The sequence below is a fragment of the Chiloscyllium plagiosum genome, unplaced genomic scaffold (genome assembly GCF_037043375.1).
Source record: "Chiloscyllium plagiosum isolate Xiang-an unplaced genomic scaffold, Cpla_swu_hap1 HiC_scaffold_19, whole genome shotgun sequence".
Classification (NCBI taxonomy): Eukaryota; Metazoa; Chordata; class Chondrichthyes; order Orectolobiformes; family Hemiscylliidae; genus Chiloscyllium; species Chiloscyllium plagiosum.
Window position 1 is genome coordinate 47,860,561 of NW_028270157.1, and position 26,204 is coordinate 47,886,764.

General features: G+C 41.7%; 1 protein-coding gene across 10 annotated transcripts in view; it reads left to right on the plus strand.

Annotated features, from left to right (window-relative positions):
* LOC122559590 (mRNA-decapping enzyme 1B) overlaps nt 1–25,867 on the plus strand; it is a 115,406-nt gene extending 89,539 nt beyond the window's left edge. For 7 of the 10 annotated variants that reach the window (XM_043709335.2, XM_087997318.1, XM_043709336.2 and 4 more), the window contains 2 exons: nt 2,529–2,792; nt 3,506–8,498. In XM_043709335.2, coding sequence (XP_043565270.1) covers nt 2,529–2,792; nt 3,506–3,586 — 345 coding nt within the window. In that variant the 3' untranslated portion in view covers nt 3,587–8,498. Of the gene's footprint in view, nt 1–2,528; nt 2,793–3,505; nt 8,499–14,463; nt 14,483–17,044 lie in introns of those variants that run through there. The other 3 variants (XM_043709334.2, XM_087997317.1, XM_043709333.2) reach the window with 3 other exon arrangements.
* The last annotated feature ends 337 nt before the right edge of the window (nt 25,868–26,204 follow it).

A 26,204-nucleotide genomic window follows, 5' to 3' on the forward strand; every position in this document is an offset into this window, starting at 1 on the left:
GCAGCAAGACTACTGTATATATCCTAGAATCAATTATTTATTAAAGACTGAGCATCAGAAAGATGAATATCAAATTCACTAGCATATATTGGAAGACCAGATGTCCCTTCTCAATTCAGGCTGATTACACAAAGGATGGAGTTATGTTTTTTAGATTTATCCATTTCAGACCCAGACAAGGAAGTGATGAAAATAAAGATAGCTGTTAGAAAACAAAGGATTGCACTGAGTCAACACTTAAGGCTCATCTTGGAGAAATGGAGAGATCCTGTAGAGATGATGTGTTATAGGCAACCGTCACAAGAATCTATTTAATCAGTTTATCAGTAGGTGCCATGACAAGGCTGAGGACTGATTTTTCAGATGTTGAGCAGATAATGAAGCTGGTTATAGCTTCAACACCTATCAAAGCTTTCAAGAAAGATCTCTTCAAGTAATAGGAAGGTCATGACATTGACGTGTCATTTTAAAGATGGTAGACAATATGAAGTAATTGTAGCCAGACAACAAAGTATATAAGCATGTTCAGTATTGGTGCAGTTTGCAGGACAATAAAGTAAGCAAGCCATGTGGGAAGTGAGGTATGTGCTATACCTGTCTCAAAGCTGCCTTGCGTTACAAGCCTTTTCTAAGTTATGTGGCAAAAAAGGCCTGTACAAGGAATGTAGTTCCAAAAATATAGCCAGAGGCCATAATAAAACACAATCCAACAAAAAACATGTGCAATATGCTGACAGTATCAATGAGGAATGCATCAAAGACCTGCAAGACCTCAAGCATAAGTTTTAACTAACTGACGGAGTGAAGATTGAGTGAAAGAACCTGCAACCAGATGGTGATCAGGCTCATTTCTTAAATGTTTGATCCTTGTGTGTTTGGAATAAGCAGCAGTTTCTTAAGTATTTTTCATGCAAATCCAAGGCCCCTATTTGAATATTTTAAGCACTCCTCATTCGTTTCAGGCAGTCAGTAGGAATCCCAAAGGTGTACTTTAACCAATGTCACCATCGATGCAATTCCTGTGTGCAAGGCATTAGTAAGACAGTGTCTGGAGTATTAGCCCCCTTCCTTGGGGAGTTGTATTAGAGATAGTTCAGAGGAGGTTCACTAGATTTATTTCAACAATGAGGGCATTGTCTTACAAAGAATAATTGAGCAGTTTCGATCTGTGTTCTCTGGAGTTGAGAAGAATGAGAGAAGTTGAGGTATGTAAGATGTTTAAAGGGGATTGACAAAGTAGATATAGTAAAGGTGTTTTGTGGAGCAATCCAGAACAGGTCATGCTTTTAAGATAATGGATAGCAGATTTAAAACCAACATGAGCAAAAATGAATTCTCTCAAAGGTTTGTGAATCTTCATAATTCACTACCAAAGAGTGGTGAATGTGGACACATTAAAAATTTGCTTCCTCCTTACATTTACTCAATTAGTAATGGGTTGAAAGGTTACAGAAAGCAGGCAGCAAAATGGAACTGAGATCGGCCATGATTGTATCAAATAGTAGGACAAGGGGTTAAATTGCCTACTCTTGCTCCTAGTTCTTACCTAATTGCAGACAAATCTTCATATCTTTTGAATTTTCTCATTGATGTTTTTCTCTGTAGAACACAAGTTAATTTTCGCCACTTGTATATATGGATGATCTGTATTTTGTTATAGAGAGCACAATCATAAAATTTGCTGATGACACTGAAAAGGGTAGTGAATGTAACAGGAAAAGGTTGATCCTGATATCCTGGCAATCTGATCCATTCATTCCTGTGCAATCTTCAGCTAAGCATTGGACCACCTTTATCTCCCTATTTCTATTCTGAATATCACTGCGTGCAATTCTTCAGTTATCACCCTTCTGCCCTACTCTTGTAATCTCATCTCCCAATAGATGTAGGTTTGCTCACTGAGCTGGAAGGTTCATTTTCAGACGTTTTGTCACCATACTAGGTAACCTCTTCAGTGAGCCTCTGGACGAAGCACTGCTGATGATTCCTGCTTTCTATTTTTATGTTTGGGTTTTTTGGGTTGGTGATGTCATTTCCTCTGGTGATGTATGGCATTCCAACCGGAAGTCTATCATCAAACACATTGAATTGGACCCCATTTACAACTCCTGAGAAAAGTACAGGAAATGACATCACCAACCTAAAATAAATCCAAACATATAAATAGAAAGCAGGACTCATCAGCAATGCTTCATCCGGAGGCTCACTGAAGATGTCATCTAGCATGGTAATGAAACATTTGAAAGTGAACCTTCTAGCTCAGTGAGCAAACCTACATCCAGAACCTCAACCTGAGCTACAAATCTTCTCAAACCTCGCTGGTCCCCCAGTCCTGAAATTGAAAACGTGTACTGTTGTTTTAACCAATGAGATAAGAAGAAGCCCTTAAGGCAACAAATGAAGTTATTTTCAAAAAGACTATATGAGACAAAGTGGTAAATTATTAGAAAAGCTGAATTGAAATTGTTGTTTTCATTTAAAATTTTATATTGGTGTATTTCTTAACTGCTTGTTTTCTTTCTTGATAGGCAATCTCCCCACAGCGCATTCCAGCTACAGTTATACCATCTCTGTTGATGTCGCCCACAGTGTTCACCCAGTCTTCAGTGGGAAAGCCAATGATGAGAGTAGAAGCAAGTCCCATACTTTTATCACAGACAGATACCATTATGACTCCTAAACAGTTACACAGTGGTTTGCATTCATCTGCACAGATGGCAGAGCTGACTAATAAAAAACCACATGCGCTTACCAAGAATCAGTTACAGGAAACTCTTTTATATCTTTTGCAGGTATAATTTTTATCAGTCAATTTCTGGCTTTCTGGAAGAAGAATTGTACTGGTCACTGCATGTATTGCATTGTTAAAAATATATATTGCTTTTGTCACTGTACAGAGAGCTTGTAACAATTCTTTTCTCTGCTGCTTTTAAGTCCAAATTTAATATCAATGTATAAAGTAAACAGCCTTTCTAAATCTAAAAGTAATTAAAATATCAACTGAGCCTACACTGGTCCAGTAACTTGGATTTAAAAAAAAAATTCAAAATCATATCCATGTGTTCAGATTCAAAGTACGTTATTCAGAAAACAGAATTCAACTTTGTGTGTTTGTATTAATATATTATTTAGTCACAGGTGCAGTTTTCAAGTAAATTCATTGGTGGTAATTTTAACTTTTGAAAGATAAAAAGCGAAGATTAATACCGTGTTTCCATTTCATAATTGTAAGAATAGATTTGACAGTAAATCAGTAACAGTTCCAGTAAATATTTCCATGTTCATCTGTTAGAAACTTACTGTTAAAGTTGAAGCAATAGAATTTCTTTGAAATTGACAAGATATATTAACCAATTAGGATTTTTAAAAAAATGTTTATTTGGTTAGGTATTATTTCCTGATTGTGTTGTAGTCCTAATGAAGTATTTTGTTTTTTTTTCTTATGTTTAAACATTCACTTCTGAATATTCTCTAAATTTTCAATTTTTGTTACTTTGAATTTCAGAATGATCCCAACTTTGTGAATGCCATTTATGAAGCTTATCTCACAAGCCAATCAAACACCTCAGCAGAGAAGAAAACTTGAAAGTATGATGCAAGATGTATAAGTAGATCTAATTTAGTGAAAATAGTCGATGGTTCATACTACTAAAATAATTATTTTGTTCTTATTTTGTAAGAGTATTTTTGCTTTGAAAATTATGCTTGCTTTGAGTAGAACAGCTTAAAGAATTACCTTTCACACTGGATAACTTTTACTGCTGCTCAGGCTACCTTTTAAACTGTTTTAAAATTATGATCATTTTAAAAAGGAGTTGCAATATCTGAAAAATAATTTTATCTGAAGACCACTTCTGTTTCATGAGATATTAGTATTGTATTTTTCCATTGATTCAGCAAAATAAAAACTCAATACTAGTCTGTTATTTGAATCACCAACAACTTGTTGCCCATGTACAAAAATGAATATTGGTAAAGCAAAACTCACTTTTATTTGCCTGACAAAAAAAAAATACATAACTACCTTGTTTTCTTTCCCACTACTTCAGATTGTGCCATATGAATTCTTTGTATAGGTCTTCATGTGGGCATCGCTTACTTTGTTTAAAATGAAGCCTAACTTGAATTGATCTGGAAGGAAACTTTGTTACAAATAGGATTGCTTATCCAAAATGCCAAATTGACTCTGCACAGATGCTTCTAGGATGCTGTGTGACAGGTCATAGTCATAAAGTGTCTGCTTTACACGTGTGCTCATCTCATCAGGCTGATGAGAGGGCTGGGAAGGTATAGGAATGGTGGGAGTAAGAGGAACGTAGATAGAGAGTTTTGTCTCCCAAGTGTCTAGTAAAATGTCTATTTTTAAAAATCCTAATGTTAACAGAACCTCTCTCTCACTTCCCCATTTTCAGACAGGGATTGACAGAAACTCTGTTTCTGAAATGGCCGCTGGATTGCATTTACATTTCATAATTGTAGGAATAAATTTGAGAGTAAATCAGTAACAGTTCCAGTAAATAGTTCCATGTTCATCTGTTAGAAAATTACTGTTAAAGTTGAAGCTATCGAATTTCTTTGAAATTGATGAGATATATTAACCAATTAGGATCTATACGTCTAAGAAACCATTCTACCTGCAGCCAGATCTGTGATGTGTGCATGGAGTATCCTGGGGACTTTGGTGTTTGCAGCAGTTGAAAGAAGCGACAAACAGCAGATAATGAGAGTGGAGAATGCTAATGTTTCCGATTAGGCTCTGGCTGCTCCCAGAATTTGTAAATGCTGCTCCTGCCAATCACCTCAAATTTAGGGCCTGGCTAATTGACAGCAGCTCCAGATCAGTAGTAAAAGAGAACAGGACTGAAGGCAAATGGTTGGTTCTCTAACCAATCAGACTAAATGTGGGGTAGGACTGAGTTGATCCATCTTATCATAACTGACTCAACTGGCCACCGGTGAATGGGCAGCAGGAGCTAGTGAAGTGGGTTGGCCAGGAAGCTGCTTTCCTGCATGTGCCCACTCATTGTTCTGTCTATGTTTACAATAAATTTAGCTGTTACAAATATGAAATTTGTCAGATTATATTTTGGGACGTTGTCTTCAATTTTAAGATAAAATGGAGGAATGTAGAAGTTCTCATGACTTGTCCTGTATTCTGCCAGTCAGCAGGCTTGTGTGGGTTGGTTGTGAAAGGTTCAGAAGGAGTCTAACTTGACGTATTAAGAAAGAAGTGCGATACTCATACCTAGAGTATTTGTCTCAGCTCTCAGTCGAGCCTCATTTTTCATTCATCACAACTGGATTATTGAAACAACTGGATTATTGAAACAGTTGTACCCCCGTTTGTTTTGACAGCCTTGACTGTTTGCTCCATTTCACAATGTTAGTTTTCAGTGCTTTGTAGTTTCAGGTGTTAGAATTTAAAGGGATTGGACAATTGACAAATATTACCTTGCAGTGGAAAGAACTTTTTTATAATGAAGTTACGAATTAATACCTTTAAAAAGATTTTGCGAATATGTTCAAAACAACCATTCATGTAACAGTTTATAGTGAGTGAGTCGGCACAGAATGTCACCTCTTGGTAAGAGGGTCAGTGTTAGGAATGGTGATAATGTTTGAGGAAATTCATTGGCATGGTGGCATGAGAGACCATGGGGATGTTTGGGGTGATATAACTTTGCATGGGGCATAATGGTCCTTGTAGGTTGAGATGAAGGACCCATACCTTAACCTAGCAGCCATAGAAACTTAGAAAATATGTGCAGGAGTAGGCCTTTTGAGCCTTCACCATCATTCAATTTCTATTTCTGCTCTCCAGACAATCCAAACAAAAAGTCTTCCAGCACTCTGCAAAACAGAAAAGCCAATTCACAGTCTGTGATGGTCATGACCAATGTTTTTTTAAAAACGCATATTGGTAAAGCTTGTTATTGTTACATGCTCCCTTTGTACCATGCTTCCAGACTTGCCTGTCATGAGCAGCTGCTCTGTGTATCCCAAGTGACCAAGAAGAAAATAGAGAGACATAAAAGATGTCTTTCCAAAATCCGGTGTTACTGATCTCATTAATTTGGCTGTTCCAAATTGGCCATCATGCAATATTCTGCATCACATATGTGGTGGAACAAGTCAGTGCTGAGGACCAATGGATTTGTAGAGTTTGACAATGATATATGCCAATATAGAAAAGGAAAATGCTGGAAACACTCAGCAGATGTGATAGTAACTGGAGTGAAACAGTGTTTCAGAATTGGGACCTTGATTCAGCGTTCTGAATATTAGTTCTGTTTCTCTGTCTCTATAGACTATGTAAATTGAGGGAAGGTGAAGGGTTCAGTTTTCCCACCACCATTCCATTTTGTCAGTGTAGAGGCAGTCCTACTGTCCAGAGACCAATTATGTCACTTAAGTGACCAATTAAATGTCTCTTTCCACAATAGTTATTAGTAAATGAGAGACTACTTGGTGAACAATGGTGGTCTCTCTCGGTGGAAGATCTCCACTTCAAGTCACTTATGGCCTGTGGAGAGGCTCCCAGAAGGCACTAGCTACCAGCACAACTTTGCCAGGGCCTGCTAGCTGATTCCAGATCTCTCAGATCCTGCTTAGCATCCTGAAATGGCATCATCATCTTCCTAGTACAGACCTAACAGTAGGCCCCATTCCCAGTGGTCTTGATGTAATTGCTAAGTTAATAGTATTCTAATTGACCAGCAGCTGCTGGGAATGAGTAACTATCCTTTCAAGGGACAGCAGAGGACTTCTTGTGGTTTAGTGGCAGTGTGTCCCTACCTCTGGACTGGGAGCCTTGGGTTACATACCTGCTTGAGAGGTGTGTAATAATATCTCTGAATGATTTGGAGATGCCAGTATTGGACTCGGGTGTACAAAGTTAAAAATCTCACACACCAGGTTATAGTCCAACATGTTTAATTGGAAACACACTAGCTTTCAGAGCGCCGCTTCTTCAACCACCTAATGAAGGAGCAGCGCTCTGAAAGCTAGTGTACTTTCAATTAAACCTGTTGGACTACAACCTAGTGTTGTGATTTTTTAATCTCAGAATGGGTTGATTAGGAAAAATAGATTAATGTTTTTTAAGCATGATGAAGGGTCAGCAGACCCAAAAGCAGTTAATTATTTGCCTGATTACTGTGGAATGTAACCAAGGCAAATGGCTGAGATGGGATGACCAAGTTTTCTGTCCAATTATCAGAGCTCCCATTGTAGGCATAAATTTAGCAGAAAATTGAAAAGGACTTCAAATTCAGCAAGATTCTGGATAAGTCAAAAGCCAACCTTATGATGTTTCCAAATCGTTTCTCAAGGGCAAAGCAGTTGTTTATCATAAACAATCATGTTGATACAGATCATTCACCCTAAATAACATACATAAGATTCTGAGAGATCAAACTCCAAATTGTGACTTAGAAGCATTAAGCAGACATGTTTTAAAGCCAGAATTTTGTACACCAAGTCATTGATGGCCTCACAAGTTATTCGTCTTTATACATCTACGCAAAAATGAATTCGAAACCACCCTCACAAGTCTTAAGCCCTACCATTGCATCAGTAACCAAAAACAAATTGCGCATCTGCCAAATTAACGTGACATTTTAAATGAACCATAATGATGTAACACTATTAGCCATGGGATCATATAGAAGCTTGCACCTCTGCAGAAATCCCCAAAAATCCCTCAAACTATTGTGAGAACCCTTACTTATTTTTCTCTAATTTTATCATTTTTGATTTAGACCTGTGAACTGAGAGCTAATGGTGACTTCTGGACTATGAACAGCAGTTTTTTTTAGAAGAAAAGAACAAGCAATTTGATATTGTTTTGAGGCCAGGACTGATGGTTAATTTACAGTTTGCTTGTTGTTCAAAGCACTTGTAGATATTTTGATCCATAGATACATTGTACAAAAACAGGTGGCAGATGCTTGGATGTTAACTGGCACCGTAACACCCTGTGAGGTCTCAATCAGTCCAACAAAGAAAATTTTGGGGAGGAAAAGAAGAGAAAGCCATTTTTTTGCAGCAGTTTTGAACCGTCTATTTTTGTCAGAAGGATTGTGGCTGCCAAAGCTACAGAACAGAAATTTAATTGCACCCTCATTATCCTCTTATTATCACCTTAATGTTTGAAGAGTACAATCTCAGTTTTCAGAATGAAGTGACTATTCCTTGGAGCCTACTGGAAGAAGCTGTTTGCATTAACCAGTGTCTTCAAAAACAAAGCAAGATAAGATCCTATGTGCCTGAAATATTACTGATTGCGGAGTCTGCATGAGTGAACTGGCTGATTACATGTCTCTCATTTTTCTTTTAATCCATCCCTTAACTGTGTCTGTCTTCATGAAAGTGGGGGCTAGAATCAAAGAAGATTGTGATTATAGACATTAACTGAATTACCTTATTAATTAACTTGCTCTACTAAAGCTACTGTATTATTAATAAATTGTTAATTTCTTTTCATGCTATAAACTTGGTGTCTGGTACTAGTTCTTCACAAAGTCTGGTATTGGTTATTTAAAAGACGGGTTGAAGCTACTGGGGCAGTTTTGAGAGTCATTGAGTATTTTAATTTTGTTGTATAGGTATAAGGAGGATGAGTTGATTTGGCTGTCTGTCTCTGTGTCATAACATATTAAAATAGGTTCTTAGCAAAAGAAAACATTTTAAAATTTGCTGAGCTTTTAGGTCACACATAGCAATTCTAAAGAGATAGAGCACGAAAACCCTAAGCACGTTTTTGCTTTCCTCAGTCTATGTTTTTCTGCTTAGCTTACTTATTTCACTAATATTCTTGAAGTATAAAAAGTTACCGTCCTATCCTGGTCTGGCTTGTAGCAACATGGTTAACTCTTGACTGCTCTCTGAAATGACCTCAAAAGCCATGTCATTGTATCAAATTGTGAAAATCAAATTCTTATCAAAGGAATAGAACTGAATGGATCACTGGGGGTCAACCTAGGCACTAGAAATAACAATAGCAAATGCAGTTTAGTCCACCCCACAAAGTCCTCTTTGTCAACACCTGGGGTCTACTGTCAAAATCAGGATGGAAACTTCCAGCTCAGCACTGTCCCCATGACTTGTCCGGACTTGTCCTACCTGGCCATCTCCTTTTCCAACTATCCACTCCACCCTCTCCTCCCTGACCTATCACCTTCATCCCCTCCCCCACTCACCCATTGTACTCTATGCTACTTTCTCCCCACCACCACCCTCCTCTAGCTTATCTCTCCATGCTTCAGGCTCACTGCCTTTATTCCTGATGAAGGACTTTTGCCCGAAACGTCGATTTCGAAGCTCCTTGGATGTTGCCTGAACTGCTGTGCTCTTCCAGCACCACTAATCCAGAATTCTGCTATAGACATGTTTATAGAATTATTCCATTAATACACTTTTCCAACAAAATAATCACCATCTGTGGATATGACCTCTGGCAGGACAGATCCAACAGAAGCAGCAGCACAGTGGTGTTCAGTTGGGAGGGGATTTCTCTTGAAGTCCTCAGCATTGACTTCAGACCCCATGAGGTCTCATGGCATCCGGTTAAATAGGTAGTGATAATTGATGGTCAATCCCTTGGTGACGAATGTCTCTCACCAAGCAGCATGATAGTCTGATGGATTTCTACAGGTGTAGCTGCTGGACTGTTTGCAACAGGTAGTCTGGGAATGTCCAAGAGGGAAAAACATACTTAACCTCACCGTCACCAGTCTGCCTGCCACAGATGCGTCTGTCAAGGACTGTATGAGTAAGCGTGACCATCGCACAGTTCATGTGGAGCCAAGGTCCCACTTAATATCGATAATACCTTACATCATGCTGTGTGCCACTACCATGTGCTAAGAGGGATAGACTTTGAACAGATCTAATGAGTAAAGACTGAGCATCCAGATGCCCAGCTGCAGAGGTGTACTCAACTACAATCTGTAACTACATAATCTGGTATATCCCCACTCCACCATTACATCAAAAATCTAGAATTAAAAGTCCAGTGATGACAATGAATGCATGGTTCACTAATTTCCTTTATGGAGGAATCTGCCATCCTTGTATGGCTTTTGAACTGATTTGTTATTGTCATGTACCGAGATACAGTGAAAAACATTATTTTGCGTGCTAACCAAACAAATAGTACCTTACATAAGTACATCAGGGAAATAGAACACAATTCAGAATATAGTGTTACAGCTACAGAGAGGATGCAGAGAAAGATCAACCCTAATATATGAGAATTCCATTTATAAGTCTGACAACAGCGATTCTTAATGCTTTTCAAACTCTTGTATCTTCTGCCTGATGGAAGAGAGTATAACCGAGGTGGGAGGGGCCTTTGATTATGTTGGCTGTTTTTCGAAGCAGCAGGAAATGTAAGTGAAGTCTATGGAAGGAAGGCTGGTTTTTGTGATGGATTGGGCTCTGTTCACAATTATTACAGTCTTGGGCAGACCAAGGTGTGATGCATCTGAATGGAAGGCTTCCTGTTGTGCATCTGTAAAAGTGGGTATGTCAAATTTCCTTTAGCTTTCTGAGAAGTAGAGATTTTGATTATAGCGCTGACGTGGATGCACCAGGAAAGATTATTGGTGATATTTACTCATAGGAACATGAAGCTCTCGCCCGCCATTTCCATAACACCAAGGATACAGACAGGAGGCTGTGACCAGCTGCTTAGTTTTGCTGATGTTGAAGGAGAGATTATTGTCTTACACCATACAACTGAGCTCTCTATCTCTTTCTTATAATCTGCTGTTTGAGATCTGACCCTGTGGTGGTGTCATCAGCAAGTTTGTAAATGGAGTTAGAGCTGGATTTGGCCACACAATCGTGGCTATATAAGAAGGATAGGAAGGTGCTGAGTACACAGTCTTGTGGGACACCGATAGTGGATCAAAGCAATGTAGGAGACCAGAGTTGATGTGTATTATTACTGACCTTTCAAAGGACTTCATAATGATGCAAGTCATAGCCATTAGGTGGTAGTCATTTAGGCATGTTGCCTGATGTTTCTTTGGCACAGTTCTGATGGTGGTCGTCTTGAAGCAGGTGAGAACCTCAGATCAGAGTAAGGAGAGGTTAAAGATGTCTGCAAATACTCTCATCAGCTGGGTCCACGCAGGATCTGAGTGCACAGATGGGACTCCATCTGGGCCAATTGCTTTCCATGGGTTTGCTCTCATCCAGACTAATCTGACATCTGCAGTGGTGACTGTGGATACAGGTGCACCCGAGGCTGTCAAGGCAGGTGGTATCATTTCACTGACCTTCTGTTCAAAATGAGCACAGAATGCATTGAACTCATCGGACATGGATGCATTGTTTTGAGTGATTCTACTCAACTTGGCTTTATTGCTCGTTATGTCAGCCTTGCCACAATCGATGTGTGTTCATGTGGTTAGTGTGGGACTCTAGTTTAATCTGGTATTTTTCTTGGTGTCCTTGATGGCATTGTAAAGATCGTGACTTGAATGCGTCAGGTCTATACTTCAATGGGGAGTGGATCTTATGGTACATCCATGGCTTCTGATTGGGGAACACTGGGATTAGCTTCTTTGGCATGTGTGTCCTCTACATACTTACTAATGAAGTCTGTTATGGCAGTGGCATACTCATTTAGTTTGAAAGTGGAATTCGTGAATTTTGCCCATTCCACCAACTCCAAGCAGTCATGTAGGTGTTCATCAGTTACCTCAGACCAGTACTGTACAATTTTCTGTACTGGAACCTCCTGCTTTTAAGCCAGGACAAGGAGCACAATGTGGGCATGGGATGGAACAGTAGGTGTCTTTGGTTGTGTAGCAATGGTCCATGGCGTTTTGGCCTCTGGTGGCTCAGTAGACATGTTGGACCTTCCCTTGCCACCGCAGGAACTGCAAAACGTGCGCCCACACCTCCTCCCTCACCTCCATCCAAGGCCCTAAAGGAGCCTTCCACATCCATCAAAGTTTTACCTGTACATCCACTAATATCATTTATTGTATCCATTGTTCCCGATGCGGTCTCCTCGACATTGTGGAGACTGGACGCCTCTTAGCAGAGCTTTTTAGGGAACATCTCCAGGACACCCGCACCAATCAACCACACCGCCCTGTGGCCCAACATTTCAACTCCCCCTCCCACTCTGCCGAGGACATGGAGGTCCTGGGCCTCCTTCACCGCCGCTCCCTCACCACCAGGCGCCTGGAGGAAGAACGCCTCATCTTCCGCCTCGGAAAACTTCAACCCCAGGGCATCAATATGGACTTCAACAGTTTCCTCATTTCCCCTTCCCCCACCTCACCCTAGTTCCAAACTTCCAGCTCAGCACTGTCCCCATGACTTGTCCGACTTGCCTATCTTCTTTTCCACCTATCCACTTCACCCTTCACCCTGACCTATCATCTTCATCCCCTCCCCCACTCACCTATTGTACTCTATGCTACTTTCTCTAGCTTATCTCTTCACCCTTCAGGCTCTCTGCCTTTATTCCTGATGAAGGGCTTTTGCCCGAAACGTCGATTTTACTGCTCCTCAGATGCTGCATTTCCAGCACCACTAATCCAGAATCTGGTTTCCAGCATCTGCAGTCATTGTTTTTACTGAGACATGGTGGTATCTTGGTCGCACATTCTTGAGGTTGGCCTGGTTGAAGTCACTGGTCTGGCCTACTCCAGACCCACAGAAATGTAGTTGACTTTTTGTTTTTTATTCAATTAGTCATGATTTGGAATTGCCAGTGTTGGACTGAGGTGTACAAAGTTTAAAAAATCTCTCAATATCAGGTTCTAGTCCAACAGGTTTTATTGGAGGGATTAGCTTTCGGAGCGCTGCACCTTCATCAGTTGGTTGTGGAGTACACAGCTGTAAGACACAGAATTTATAGCAAAATTTACAGTGTGATGTAACTGAAATTATACATTGAAAAATATCTTGATTGTTTGTTAAGTCTCTCATCTGTTAGAATGACCATGTTAGTTTCACTTCTTTCATATGTAAATCGCAAAACGTTTTTTTAGAAGTTATATTGTCAGGTGAACTTTAACAATTGGTGTCAGCTCAGATAAAGGTGTTAGCTCCTGTGTGCTGGTGTCTGTGCCATAATGTTTAGACTGATTCTAATCTTAAAAAAAATGATTTAACAGAATCTTATCTGGATTTGTGCAGTTTTTGAGCACAGTACAATGTAACTCTGCAAGTACAAATTCACCCCACAAATGTATGTGTGCGTGTGTCTGGGTGGTGGGGGGGTGGTTGTTGTAAGTGTCTGTGAGAGTCTATATGTGAGTGTAAAGGGGTCTAAGTCTGTGAGAGGGTTCATGTGTGAGTGTGCCCTTCGTTGTCCAGTACTTCCCAGGAGCTGAAAAACTGCGCCATGTTCTTTGCGGCCTGCAACACATCATCAATGAGGATGAGCAACTCGCTAAGACCTTCCCCACACCTCTACTGCTCGCCTTTAAACAACCACCAACCTCAAACAGATCATCGTTTGTAGCAAACTGCCCAGCTTGCAAGACAACTCCATATAACCCTGTCACGATAGGCACTGCAAGACGTGTCAGAGTGCGGACGTGGATAACACCATTACGTGTGGGGACACCTCCCACCAAGTACGTGGTGGGTACTCATGCAACTCAACCAACATTGTCTATCTCATAAGCTGCAGGCAAGGATGCCCTGAGGCATGGTACATTGTTGTGCGGTGCCCATTCATCCGTTGTTGTAGCCTCTGCTCAGTTTCACCAATCAACAGCCAGGAATGTTCCTTCCCAGTTGGAGAGCACTTTAGCGGTCCAAAATATTTGACCTCGGAATTTCGGGTGACCATCCTTCAAGGCGGACTTCGGGACAGACAGCAGTGAAAAGTGGCCGAGTAGAGGCTGATAGCTAAGTTCGGTACCCATAGGAATGGCCTCAACCAGGACCTTGGGTTCATGTCACACTCCAGGTGACCCCATTGCACTACACACACACACACACACACACACCTCACAGACTCAGACCCCTCTACACTCACATACACAAACACACACACACATATACACTCTCTCTCACAGACGCTCACAACCTCCTACCCCACCCACACACAGGCCCGCACACACACATATATACATTTGTGGGGTGAATTTGTACTTGCAGAGTTACATTGTACTTAGCTCAAAAACTGCATGAATCCATGTAAGATTCTGTTAATTCATTTTATAGATTAGAATCAGTTTAAACATAATGGCACAGACCACAGCATACAGGGGCTAACACCTTCAGCACATTAACAATTGATGACAGCCCAAATAAAGTTCACCTGAGAATGTAACTTTTAAAAAGAAAATTGCGATTTACATATGAAGTGAAACTAACATGGTTCCTCTAACAGATGAGAGGCTTAACAAACAATCAAAGTATTTTTCAGTGTATAATTTCAGTTACATCACACTGTAAACTTTTGCTATAAATTCTGTCTTACAGCTGTGTACTCCACAACCACCTGATGAAGGAGCAGCGCTCCGAAAGCTAGTGCCTCTAATTAAACCTGTTGGACTATAACCTGGTGTTGTGTGATTTTTAACTTTATTCAATTAGGGATGGGCAGTAAATGCTAGCCTAGCCAATAATGCCCTCATTCTGTGAATGATTATTAAAAGAAAGGGATTAACTCTTGTTCAATGCAGAGTGCAGAAAGGCATACTTTAAAATGAGGTGTCAAGGTCATGAAGCCATAAAGCCAGGCTAATTGCACGTCAAATATCAAAACAGCAAACTATACTGCTATGCAAATTCAAATCAAATGATCAGATCTAATTTCTTCAGTCCTGCCATGTATAGTCATAAATGCTGGTGGACAATTGAACAATTCACGGGAGGAGGAGGTGGTTCTACAATATAGAACGTAGAACATAGAAGAATACAGCGCAGTACAGGCCCTTCGGCCCTCGATGTTGCGCCGATCCAAGCCCACCTAACCTACACTAGCCCACTATCCTCCATATGCCTATCCAATGCCCGCTTAAATGCCCATAATGAGGGAGAGTCCACCACTGCTACTGGCAGGGCATTCCATGAACTCACGACTCGCTGAGTAAAGAACCTACCCCTAACATTTGTCCTATACCTACCCCCCCCTTAATTTAAAGCTATGCCCCCTTGTAATAGCTGACTCCATACGTGGAAAAATATCTCAATCCTCAATGCTGAGGGAAGCCCTACCCATCAGTGCAAAAGTGGGAGCATTTTTGAAATTTTCAGGCAGAAGTGCTGCTTGGACAATCCATCTCTCTCTCTCTTTCCCTCCTCCAGAAGTCCCCAATATCATAGATGTTAGTTTTCAGACAATTTGAAGAATTCCACATGGTACCAAGAAACAACTGGAGTTGCAAAATACTGAAAAGGCTTTGAGACTTGATAAAATTCTCGCAATAGTACTGAAGTCAGATGCTTCAGAATGTACAATACCCCTGTCAGGCTATTACAGTATAAATACAACACTCACCTACATGTCAGTTTACAAACTAGCACAGGTATGCCCTGTACATCTAAAACAGAACAAATATAACCTAGCCAATTTGTGCACTATTAATCAACTTGATTATCAGTGCAATTTGGAAGTTGCCATCAATAGTTCTCTCAAGCAGTACTTTACAATAATCTGCTCATTGATGCTCAGTTTGGCTTCTGTCAGGTTTTTTCACCACCTCAACACAAAAGATCTGAATTCTCAAGGTTAAATGAGAATGACTGCCCTTGACGTCAAGGCTGCATTTGACTGCATGGGGAATCAAGTAGTCCGAGCAAAATTAGAGTCATTGCGAATCCCAGGGAAAGCTCTTCATTGTATGGAGTCATACCTAGCACAAAGGAAGATGGTTGTAGTTGTTGGAGGTTAGTCATCTCAGCTCCAGATTTTAGTTTTATTCATAAGATGTAGGCCCAGCTGGCTGGGACAGTATTTATTGCTAATCCTTAGTTGTCTTTGAGAATGTGATGGTGGGCTATCTTCTTGACCCACTGCAGTCCATATCATGGAGGTAGACCTACATGCTGTTTGGGAGGGACTTTGAAAAGTTTAACTCCGTGACTCTGAAGGAAAAACAATATATTTCCAAGTCAGGATGGTGACACCTTCTTGGGATTCATCAATGCAGTCTCCTAACCCCTGCCATTTCATCAATAGCTTTCCTTTCAGCATAAGGTCAGAAGCATGTTCAATGATGATTGCACAATGTTCACAACTCCTCAAATGCTGAATCAGTCCTAAATCAGTAAGGCCTGGACAATATCCAGGCTTAGGCTGACAACGCAAATGCCAACCAGTGACCATGTCTAACAAGAGAAGATCTAACCATTTCCCCTTGACATTCAATAACTCCATCATCACTGAATCCCCCATTAACAACATCCTAGGGGTTACCATTGACCAGAAATTGAACTGGACTGCCATATCAATACTGGACTACAAAGGCAGGTCTCATGTTAGGGATCCAGCAAGATTTTCACCTCCTGGCTAACTGAAATCAGTTCACCATCAACTCTGGTGTGATGGAATGCTCTCCTATTGCCACGGTGAATGCAACTGCAAAAGCACTCAAGAAGCCTGACACCATTCAGGTCAAAGCAACCAGTTTGGTTGGTACTACATCCACAAACATTCACTCCCTCCAATCCCAATGCTCAATAGCAACAGTATGTACTATCTAGAAATTCACCAAAGCTCCTCAGACTATACCTTCCAAGCATGTGACCACCATTATATAGAAGGACAAAGGCAACAGATGCATCGCTACCACTCACCACTCTGACTTGGAAATGTGTCACCATTACTTCAGTATTACTGGGTCAAAAACCTAGAATTTGATCTCTAACGCATTGTAGGTGTACCCTACACCAAATGAAATGCAACAGTTCAAGAAGGCACCACCTTCTCAAGGATAATTATGGATAGACAACAAACTTTGTCCCAGCTAACATTGCCCACATCCTATGAATGATTGAAAAGAATTCAAAGCATATCTCTTTATCTAATGGCAGTACCAAACTGTTTTTGTTCCCACAGCATGCCATGTGCCATGAGCTTCGCAACATCCCAGGCCTGCACAAAGTAAAGAAGGCCATCCACCAGCTAAAGAACAATGAGGCTTTTTAGAGCAGATGGTATCCCTGCTGAGGCATTGAAGTCAGGAGGCAAAGAGCTCCTGCTGCAGCCACACACCTTTGTCTGTCTTATCTGGAAGGAGGAGAGCATCCTTGGAGATGCTGTAGTCATGAGCATTTTCAAAAAAGAGAATAAATCAACTGTGGTAACTACAGAGGAATCTCCCTGCTGTTCATCATTGGGAAAAGTCATCGCCAAGGTCTCCTCAACTGCCTCCTCCCTGGGATTAAGGAATTCTTCCCGGAGTTACAGTGTGGCTTCCAGCCATGAAGGGGCACAATGGACATGATTTTCACTGCGCAACAACTGCTGGACAAATGCAGAGAAAAGAACCTACATCTGTATGTGGCCCTCTTGGATCTTGCAAAGAGGGATCTTGTTTCCCTCTTTGATACCATCAATCAGGAAACATCCTTCTCGGCTTTGGCTGCACCATGAAGTTTGTCACCATCCTTCAGCGCCTGCCCCGTGACGACATGGTAGTCATGGTAATAACAAATGGCTCCACCACCAACCCATTCCCTATTTGGACAAGTGTCAAGCAGGACTGCCTCATCACCCTGACATCACCCTAACTTATTGCAATGCTTCACCTCACCACTGACAAGCTCCCTGCTGGAGTGGGACTAATTTACAGAACCAGCATGAAATTGTTCAACCTCCGCCACCTTCAAGCCAAAACCAAAGTCATCCCAAACAGTGTCATTGAGCTGCAATACACACATGATGCTTGCATATGTGCAATCTCTTGAATATGTACTTCAAACCATTGTCAGCAGTTTACAAAGGCATATGAGAGCACAGGTCTCACCCTGAACATCCGTAAAATGAAGGTCCGCCACCAATCTGGCCTGGCATTGTGGAGTGAGCCCCTGATTATCAATGTCCTTGGGGAGACCTTACAGATTTCCAATACCTCAGGAATTTCCTGTCAGCCAAAGCAGTTAATACTGAAGAGATCCAGCTCCGCCACAAGCATGTTAGAGCAGCCTTTGGTCACCCAAAGAAAAGGGTGTACAAGAACAACAACATCAGATCTGAGACCAAGCATCTGATTTATAGATCTGTGGTGGTTCCAGCTCTCCTATGTGGCTCTAAGATGTGGATTGTAGACACCTCAAGACACTGGAGCAGTATCACTAATGCTGCCTCTGCAAGATCCTGCGATTCTGCTGGGAAAAAGGGCTCACCACTCCAGCATTCTCAACCAGGCCAACGTTCCCAGCATCAAGTCACTGACCACACTTGATTGACTGGGATTGGCTGGCACATCGCCGTTAGACTAACACAATACTCCCCCAGCAGATGCTTTACTTCCAGCTCTGAAACAGCAGGCAAGCCCGAGGCTGACAGAAAAAGCGCTTCAGTGATAACCTCAAGGCCTAATTGGCGAAGTGCAGCATTCCCACAGACACCTGAGAATCACTGGCCCAAGACCATCCAAAGTGGAGGAGGAACATGCTGCAAGGTGTCGAGAACCTCGAGACTTGCTGTCAGGGCAAGTGGAAGTTGGGGAAGTCAGCATAAGGAGAGTGCTGCCACACTAACACGCCACCTAATCTTTCCCATGACCACCTTCTGCCCCAAGTGTAACAGAGCCTGCAGAAGCAGCATCAGTCTGTACTGCCACCTACAGACTCACCCTAAATGTGGAAGAGAGTCATCCTCATCTGCAAAGAACTGCCGATGATGATGTTTTTGTTTAAATGTTGAATTCTGGTTTATCTTTATATTTCCCTTTCTGCCCAACAGCATTTCATTATCTAAAGATCAGCTGTGCAAATAACGTAGTTGTTTTGTGAATCTGAAGTTTTTCATTTAATGTATGTAACCAGACCAGATTGAGTTCTGGTAACAATCAATTCAGACCAGATTGAGTTCAGGTAACAATCAGTTCAGTATTGGCACACCATACAATGGGTTGGAATATTCCCAGCCCTTGAATGGTAGTGTCAATGACAAGAAATGTGAGAGAATGCTATGCTCATGAGAATACACTTTAGCTAATCTTGCTTCATTTATATGTAGATTGAGATTCTACTATGTATAACTGAGAAACTAATTGCTGCACATTGCTGAACTAAAAGTGATTACTTGACAGATGCAACTCTCATCTAGCCGAAAGTGTCATAGTCATAGAGATGTACAGCATGGAAACAGGCCTTTCGGTCCAGCTTGTCCATGCCGACCAGATATCCCAACCCAAACTAGTCCCACCTGCCAGCACCCGGCCCATATACCTCCAAAGCCTTCCCAGTCATATATCCATCCAGATACCTTTTAAATGTTGCAGTAGTAGTAGTCTTCATCACTCCCTCTGGCAGCTCATTCCATACACATACCACCCTCTGTGTGAAAAAGTTGCCCCTTAGGTCTTTTTTATATCTTTCCCCTCTCACCCTAAACCTATGCCCTCTAGTTCTGGACTCCCTCACCCCAGGAAAAAGACTTTGTCTATTTATCCTACCCATGCCCCTCATGATTTTATAAACCTCTATAAGGTCATCCCTCAGCCTCCGACGCTCCAGGGAAAACAGCCCCAGCCTATTCAACCTTTCCCTATTGCTCAAATCCTCCAACCCTGGCAACATCCTTGTAAATCTTTTCTGAACCCTTTCAAGTTTCACATCTTTCTGATAGGAAAGAGAGCAGAACTGCATGCAGTATTCCAACAGTGGCCTAAACAATGTCCTGTACAGCCGCAACATGAGCTCCTGTACTCAATACTCTGACCAATAAAAGAAAGCATACCAAATGCCTTCTTCACAATCCTATTTACCTGTGACTCCACTTTCAAGGATATATGAACCTGCACTGTAAGGTCTCTTTATTCAGCAGCACTCCCTAGGACTTTACCATTAAGTGTATAAGTCCTGCTAAGATTTGCTTTCCCAAAATGCAGCACCTCGCATTTATCTAAATTAAACTCCATCTACCACTTCTCAGCCCATTGGCCCATCTAATCAAGATCCCGTTGCTATCTTTATGTCCATTCAACAGTATCTCATTGCATGCTCCATTAGCAACAACTGCTTCCATACTTCCTCCAGTTGGCATTGGCAAAAAAAAACCTTCCCACATCACTATGGCATACTCAGACTGAATTAATCTTCACTACTGGACTTTGAAGCTCACTGACATCTTGCATTTCAATACTGCTGCCAGATCACCCTGCTAGTAGGGGCACACAGCTTTCTACACAGGATGCACTTCATGTCTCTCACCTTGCTTTCTTAGTGCTCACTCACTTTATGTTTACTAGGACTCTCACAGCATCTCCATCTTGCTTGCCTTTAAAGTCTTTGCCACTTTGTTAAGAAATTCCAGTCTGCCGACATCTCTGCCTTTCCTTGCCTCATAGCACAGAGAGAAAGCCAGGCAGCTTTCCATGGATGCTAGCATTAACAGTGAAGCCTGTCAGCACCATACTACATCAATATCGCACCTATGGCATATGCCAGCAGCTTACATGACAAATATACTGTGTGTGTTTTAAACATGGCCATGTCTGAAAGTCTAAGAGTAGCAGTCCTTAGTAAAGTGAAGGATGACCATGGTCAGTCAGCGGCTTGGCTGATCTCAATCCAAGGGTTTGGCTACAGTCAGTCAAGCAGTTGGTGCAATTAGAATCTGTGTCCTTCCAGTCCAGGGACCAAATCACAGTCAGTCCTGCAGGTCAGGTCCAACAGTCCTTGGATAACAGTTGGGCAGCTGTAAAGATATCACTTTAGGTAGCTGTCCTCATGATTAGTTCTGGGAGTTTGAGCATTAAATGTGGTTATCAGGCAGCAAGCCATATTGTTTGGGGAAAGTGGGAGACTCAAGTGTGGGTTGAAATGTAATTTGCTGAAGTGCAGAGGGAATAATTAAAATGAAGGGGCAACTCCAAATATAACAGTAGAATTTCAGCACACAGGGCATGAGACTGCAGGAAGGGATATGGGTGGTCAGTGGAAAGCAGTCATGCGTAGGAACATGAAGGGCCAAAGAAGAAAATCTGGTCTATTGACCATTAAGTAAGAGGGCTGGATGGAAAAGTGGGGAGCTTAAAAGCTTGTGAGATTGACAGAAATATGCTAAATAAAAGGGTACTCTGGTGGACACTGGAACAGTCTCATGAGAATGCAACCTGAATAGCGTACTATGTTCGACCAAACCTCAATCTGTATATAAGGAAGAAAAATGGCTGACTCCGATGACTCTTCTTTACCCAGAGAGTGGTGGGGGCATGGAATGCGCTGCCCGTGGGAGTGGTAGAGTCGGAATCATTGGCGACCTTTAAGCGGCATTTGGATAGGTACATGGATGGGTACTTAATCTAGGTTAGAAGTTCGGCACAACATCGTGGGCCGAAGGGCCTGTTCTGTGCTGTATTGTTCTATGTTCTATGTTCTATCTATGTTCTAACAAATTTTAGCGCTGAGAGTATATTTCATTGTTACCTTGGTCCACAGGGGTTGGGTGTACCTCTGAGAGCTGAGGCTGAATCTGGATGGTAATTGAGCATTAGTCATCAATCATCACTGAATGTGTGTGCTCTGGCTTGTTAATCACAAAAGTAGTATAAATGTTTGCCCTTCTAGAAGTGTGCACTTTTGAATGATCACATAATCATACACTTTCTGTTGGCTATCAGTGCGGAATTTGACTGGAGGCAAGGACCTATTACAGAGCAAAAGCAGGAGTTCTTTTTGGTTGGCAGCATCTATTCGGAGAAAGCAAAGTTAATGTTTCGAGTCCGATGACCCTTCATTAGTTCATCAGTACAGGAAGGGTATGATTGCACTGCAGGGGATGCAGAAGAGATTTACCTTGGATGAATCAGTTTAGCTAAGAAGAGAAGCTTTAAGATAGCAAAGACAAACCAGAAGTGATAGGCAAGTTGGAGAGGATACTGAGGGACAGGATCAACCAACATTTGGATAGTCAAGGTCTGATTAGGGATCGTCAGCATGGATTTGTGCATGGGAAGTCATGTCTGACAAGTCTTTTCAAGTTTTTGAAGAGGTAACCAAGAAAATAGATGAGAGTGGGGCAGTGGATGTTGCACCTATGGTCTTTAGTAAGGCCTTTGATATGGTCCCACACGGCAGGCTAGTCATGAAATATAGGTGGGCGTGGGATCCAGGGAGAGCTAGCTAATTGGATTCAAAATTGGCTTGATGGTAGGGAACGGAGGGTGATGATTGAAGGTTGTTTCTGTGGTGTGACTAGTGGTGTGCTACATGGTATGGTGCTGGGACCTTTGTTATTTGTTATTTATATAAATTATCTGGATGTGAATGTACAAGGAATGATTAATAAGTTTGCAGATGACGAGATATTGTTGATAGCGAGGAAGGTTACCAAAAGTACAGAGGGATCTTGATCGGGTGGAGAAAGTGGGCTGAGGATTGGCACATGCAATTAAATACAGCTAAGTGTGAGGTGTTGCACTTTGGAATGTCCTGAGGATTGTTGTGGAACAGAGGGACCTGTAGTACAAGTACATAGTTCTTTAAAAGCAGCGTCACAGGTAGACAGGGTGGTGAAGAAGACATTTAACACGTTGGCTTTCATCGGTCAAGGCATTGATATAGGAGTTGGGACGTTATGTTACAGTTGTGGAAGTCATTGGTGAGGCCGCACTTGGAGTATTGTGTACAGTTATGGATCCTCTTGTGATAGGAAAGACATAGTTAACCTGGAAAGATGCCAGGAAGATTTACGAGGATGTTGCCAGGACTAGTAGACCTGAGTTATTGGGAGAGGTTGGCCAGGATATGACTTTTTTCCTTGAAACATAGGAGAATGAAGGGTGACCTTATTGAAGTGTAGAAAATCATGAGGAGCATAGATAGGATGAATGCATATAATTTATTCCCAGCTGGCACGATGGGGTCATCTTCCACCTGGGGCTGAGCAAGTGCCTGTCTTCCGAGTGCCACAGACCTGGATCATTACTTCGTTAATCAATTATGGTGATGTGCCACTAATATGCTTACTATAAAATGCTGCCGAATCTAATCTAGAGAGAGAAATCACCATGCTGCAAATCTTTGAGCTGGTGGAGGAGACAGCTTTGTCTGATCATCTGAGGGATCTGTCACTTTTCTTCCCCAGAGGTGGAGGAGGATCTGATGTAGTTAAGGACAGGCCTCTTCAGAGTAGAGTTTGTGTGTGTGTGCCATTGGTGCCTGCACAAAAGAAGAGAATCTATTAGATGTGCAGTAGTAGGGTAGAAGCTTGAACATCTTAAAATACATTCACTTTGGTGGTCATGGCAGAGCAGCACAGCACAGCGAAGCTTACCTCGCTGCCCAGACATGACGGTTTCAGCATTCCCATGTGTTCAACAAGGTTCTGCATGGTAGACTGGTTAGCATGGTTAGATCATTTGGAATCCAGGGACAGCTAGCCATCTGAATAAAACATTGTTTGAAGGTTGGGGACAGAGGGTGGTGGTAGAGGGTTGTTTCTTGGACTGGAAGCCTGTGACCAGTAGTGTGCCACAAGGATAGGTGCTTGGTCCAGTGTGTTGCCATTATGTAAATTATTTGGATGTGAATATAGGAGGTGTGATTAAGTTTGCAAATTACGCCAAAAGTGGAGGTGTAGTGGACAGTGAAGAAGGTTATCCCAGAGCACAAGGGAATCTTGATCAGATGGAGGAGTGGCAGATGGAATTTAATTTAATTGTTGTATTTTGATAGGCAAATCAGGGCAGAATTTATGCACTTAATGGTAGGGCCTGGGGTGTTTTGCCGAATGAATAGAACTTGGGATACGGGTTCATAGTTCCTTGAAGATGGAGTCGCAGGTAGACAGGGTAGTGAAGAAAGTATTTGGTATGCTTGTCTTTATTGGTCAGTGCATTGAGTATCGGAGTTGAGATATCATGTTGCACCTGTACACGGCTTTGGTTAGGCCACTTTTGGAATACTGCATTCATTTCTGATCTCCCTGTTATAGGAAAAATATTGTTAAACTTGAAACAGTTAGGAAAGATTTACAAGGATGTTTCCAGTTGGAGAGTTTGAACTATGTGGAGAGGCTGAATAGGCTGGGGCTATGTTCCTTGGAGTATCGGAGACTGAAGAGTGACTTTATAGAGGTTTCAAAATCATGAGGGGCATGGATAAGGTGAATAACCAAGGTTTTTTTTTCCCAGGGTAGAGGAGTCCAAAACTAGAGGGCATAGATTTAAGGTGAGAGGAGAAAGATTTAAAAGGGACCTAAGAGGCAGTTTTTCATGCAGATGGTGCTGTGTGTATGGAATGAGCTGCCAGAGGAAGGGATGGAGACTGATACAATTACAACATTTAAAAGGCATCTGGACAGGTACATGAATAGGAAGGGATATGGGACAAATGCTGTCAAATGAGACAAGATTAATTTAGCATATTTGGTCAGCATGGACAAATTGGACTGAAATGACTATTTCCGTGCTGTGCAACTCTATGACTCTATGTGCAAGCATAGTCCTCTCCAACCATTTTGAAGATTTTCTTGGGATGAGGACATAGTTTTGGCCTTTTCTATGTAGTTATGTGATATTTCCCCCTGCAGTGAGACCAAAAGATGGGATTGAGTGAGATAAAAGTGGCTAGAAGAAGACTGTGATGGTATAGGAGCAAGAGATGGTAGGTGTCACAAGAGGGTCAGCAAGAAGTGCAGAAGCCAGAAAGGATAGTAGTTTTGTGGAGGGAATGAGGTGAGTGAGAGTCGTTGAGAGGTGATGCTGCATGCAACAGTGAGAGTTGTCAGCTACTTAACCTGGTGGAATATGCAAGCGTAAAGCTAGAGAGCGGGTGATGTAGCTGACAGAAAATCGTGGCACTTATCTGTCTTAATATGAACTAGAAAAATAAAGTTAAAAGTTCAGTAGTCTTTCTAGAGTGCTTAGCCATTATGGAGCCCTAACCTCCTCTACTTAATTCATTCTCTGGGAGACCTCAGCTGGCAGTTCTCAATGTCGCAGATACCAGGGGACCTCCCTCACTGCTCACTATTTCTGCATTGGTTTCTATTTTGAATGTTCTGGATCCGCAATGCCATTGCCACTGTACTGCTGCTGAAGCTGCTGCCTCCGGAACATGCTCAGGCAGTACCCAGTTGCAACCCCTGATCACCCTGTGCCCAGAACATACTTGGGCAAGACCCAGTCGCAGCCTCCAATTCCGATTACACGTTGGGTCCCACTCTCATTACCAGCTTCCTCGGCCTGACTGTTTATGCTGTTCAGTCTCTCCACACTGTACAAACAGACATATGGTGAGTAATGAAAGATTGAAAAGGAAAGTGAAAAATCAGGAAACATGGATGGAGCAGGGATCCAGGTGGGAGCCTGCAAACTGCACTCTTACTCCGCCACCATCTTTAAAGTTGAATAACTTTGATATGAAATTTGACTCTTGGTCCAATTGTATCTCTGTGGGTGGTCCATATTTAATAGAAGATTTGAGGACTGCTTCTACAATCATTTTAGCCATGGAATGGCCTCTGGAAATCTAGAAGAGACATCCATTATGGTCAACAAATACTGATTACCACGTTTTTAGATAGGGATCCTACAAAATCAATTATGATTGTTGTAAAAAGTTCTTCAAAATATGGGAATGGGTATTGAGGATGCTGATTTTATCATTGCCTGGGGTTTTTCTGTTACCTGACACATATAACATGTCTGGCAAAATTCAACCACATCCTTATGCAGTGCAGGCTAATAAAATATTTTGTATTTTGGCTTGAGTTTTCCTTGCTTCCAAATTGAATTGAACTGAATTGAATTAAATTTATTGTCACGTGTACCAAGCACAGTGAAAAGCTTTGTCTTGCGAGCAATACAGGCAGATCACATAGTTAAGTAGCATAGATAAGTAAATAATAGGTAAACAGTGGCAAAAACAAAAACACAGGTACAGGCAAATATTAAGAGTTTGTGAGTTCATTCAGGATTCTGACAACTGTAGGGTAGAAGCTGTTTCGAAATCGGCTGGTGCATGTGTTCTGGCTTCTGTACCTTCTTCTTGATGGTAGAGGTTGCAGAAAAACGTTGCCAGGATGGGATGGATCTTTGAGA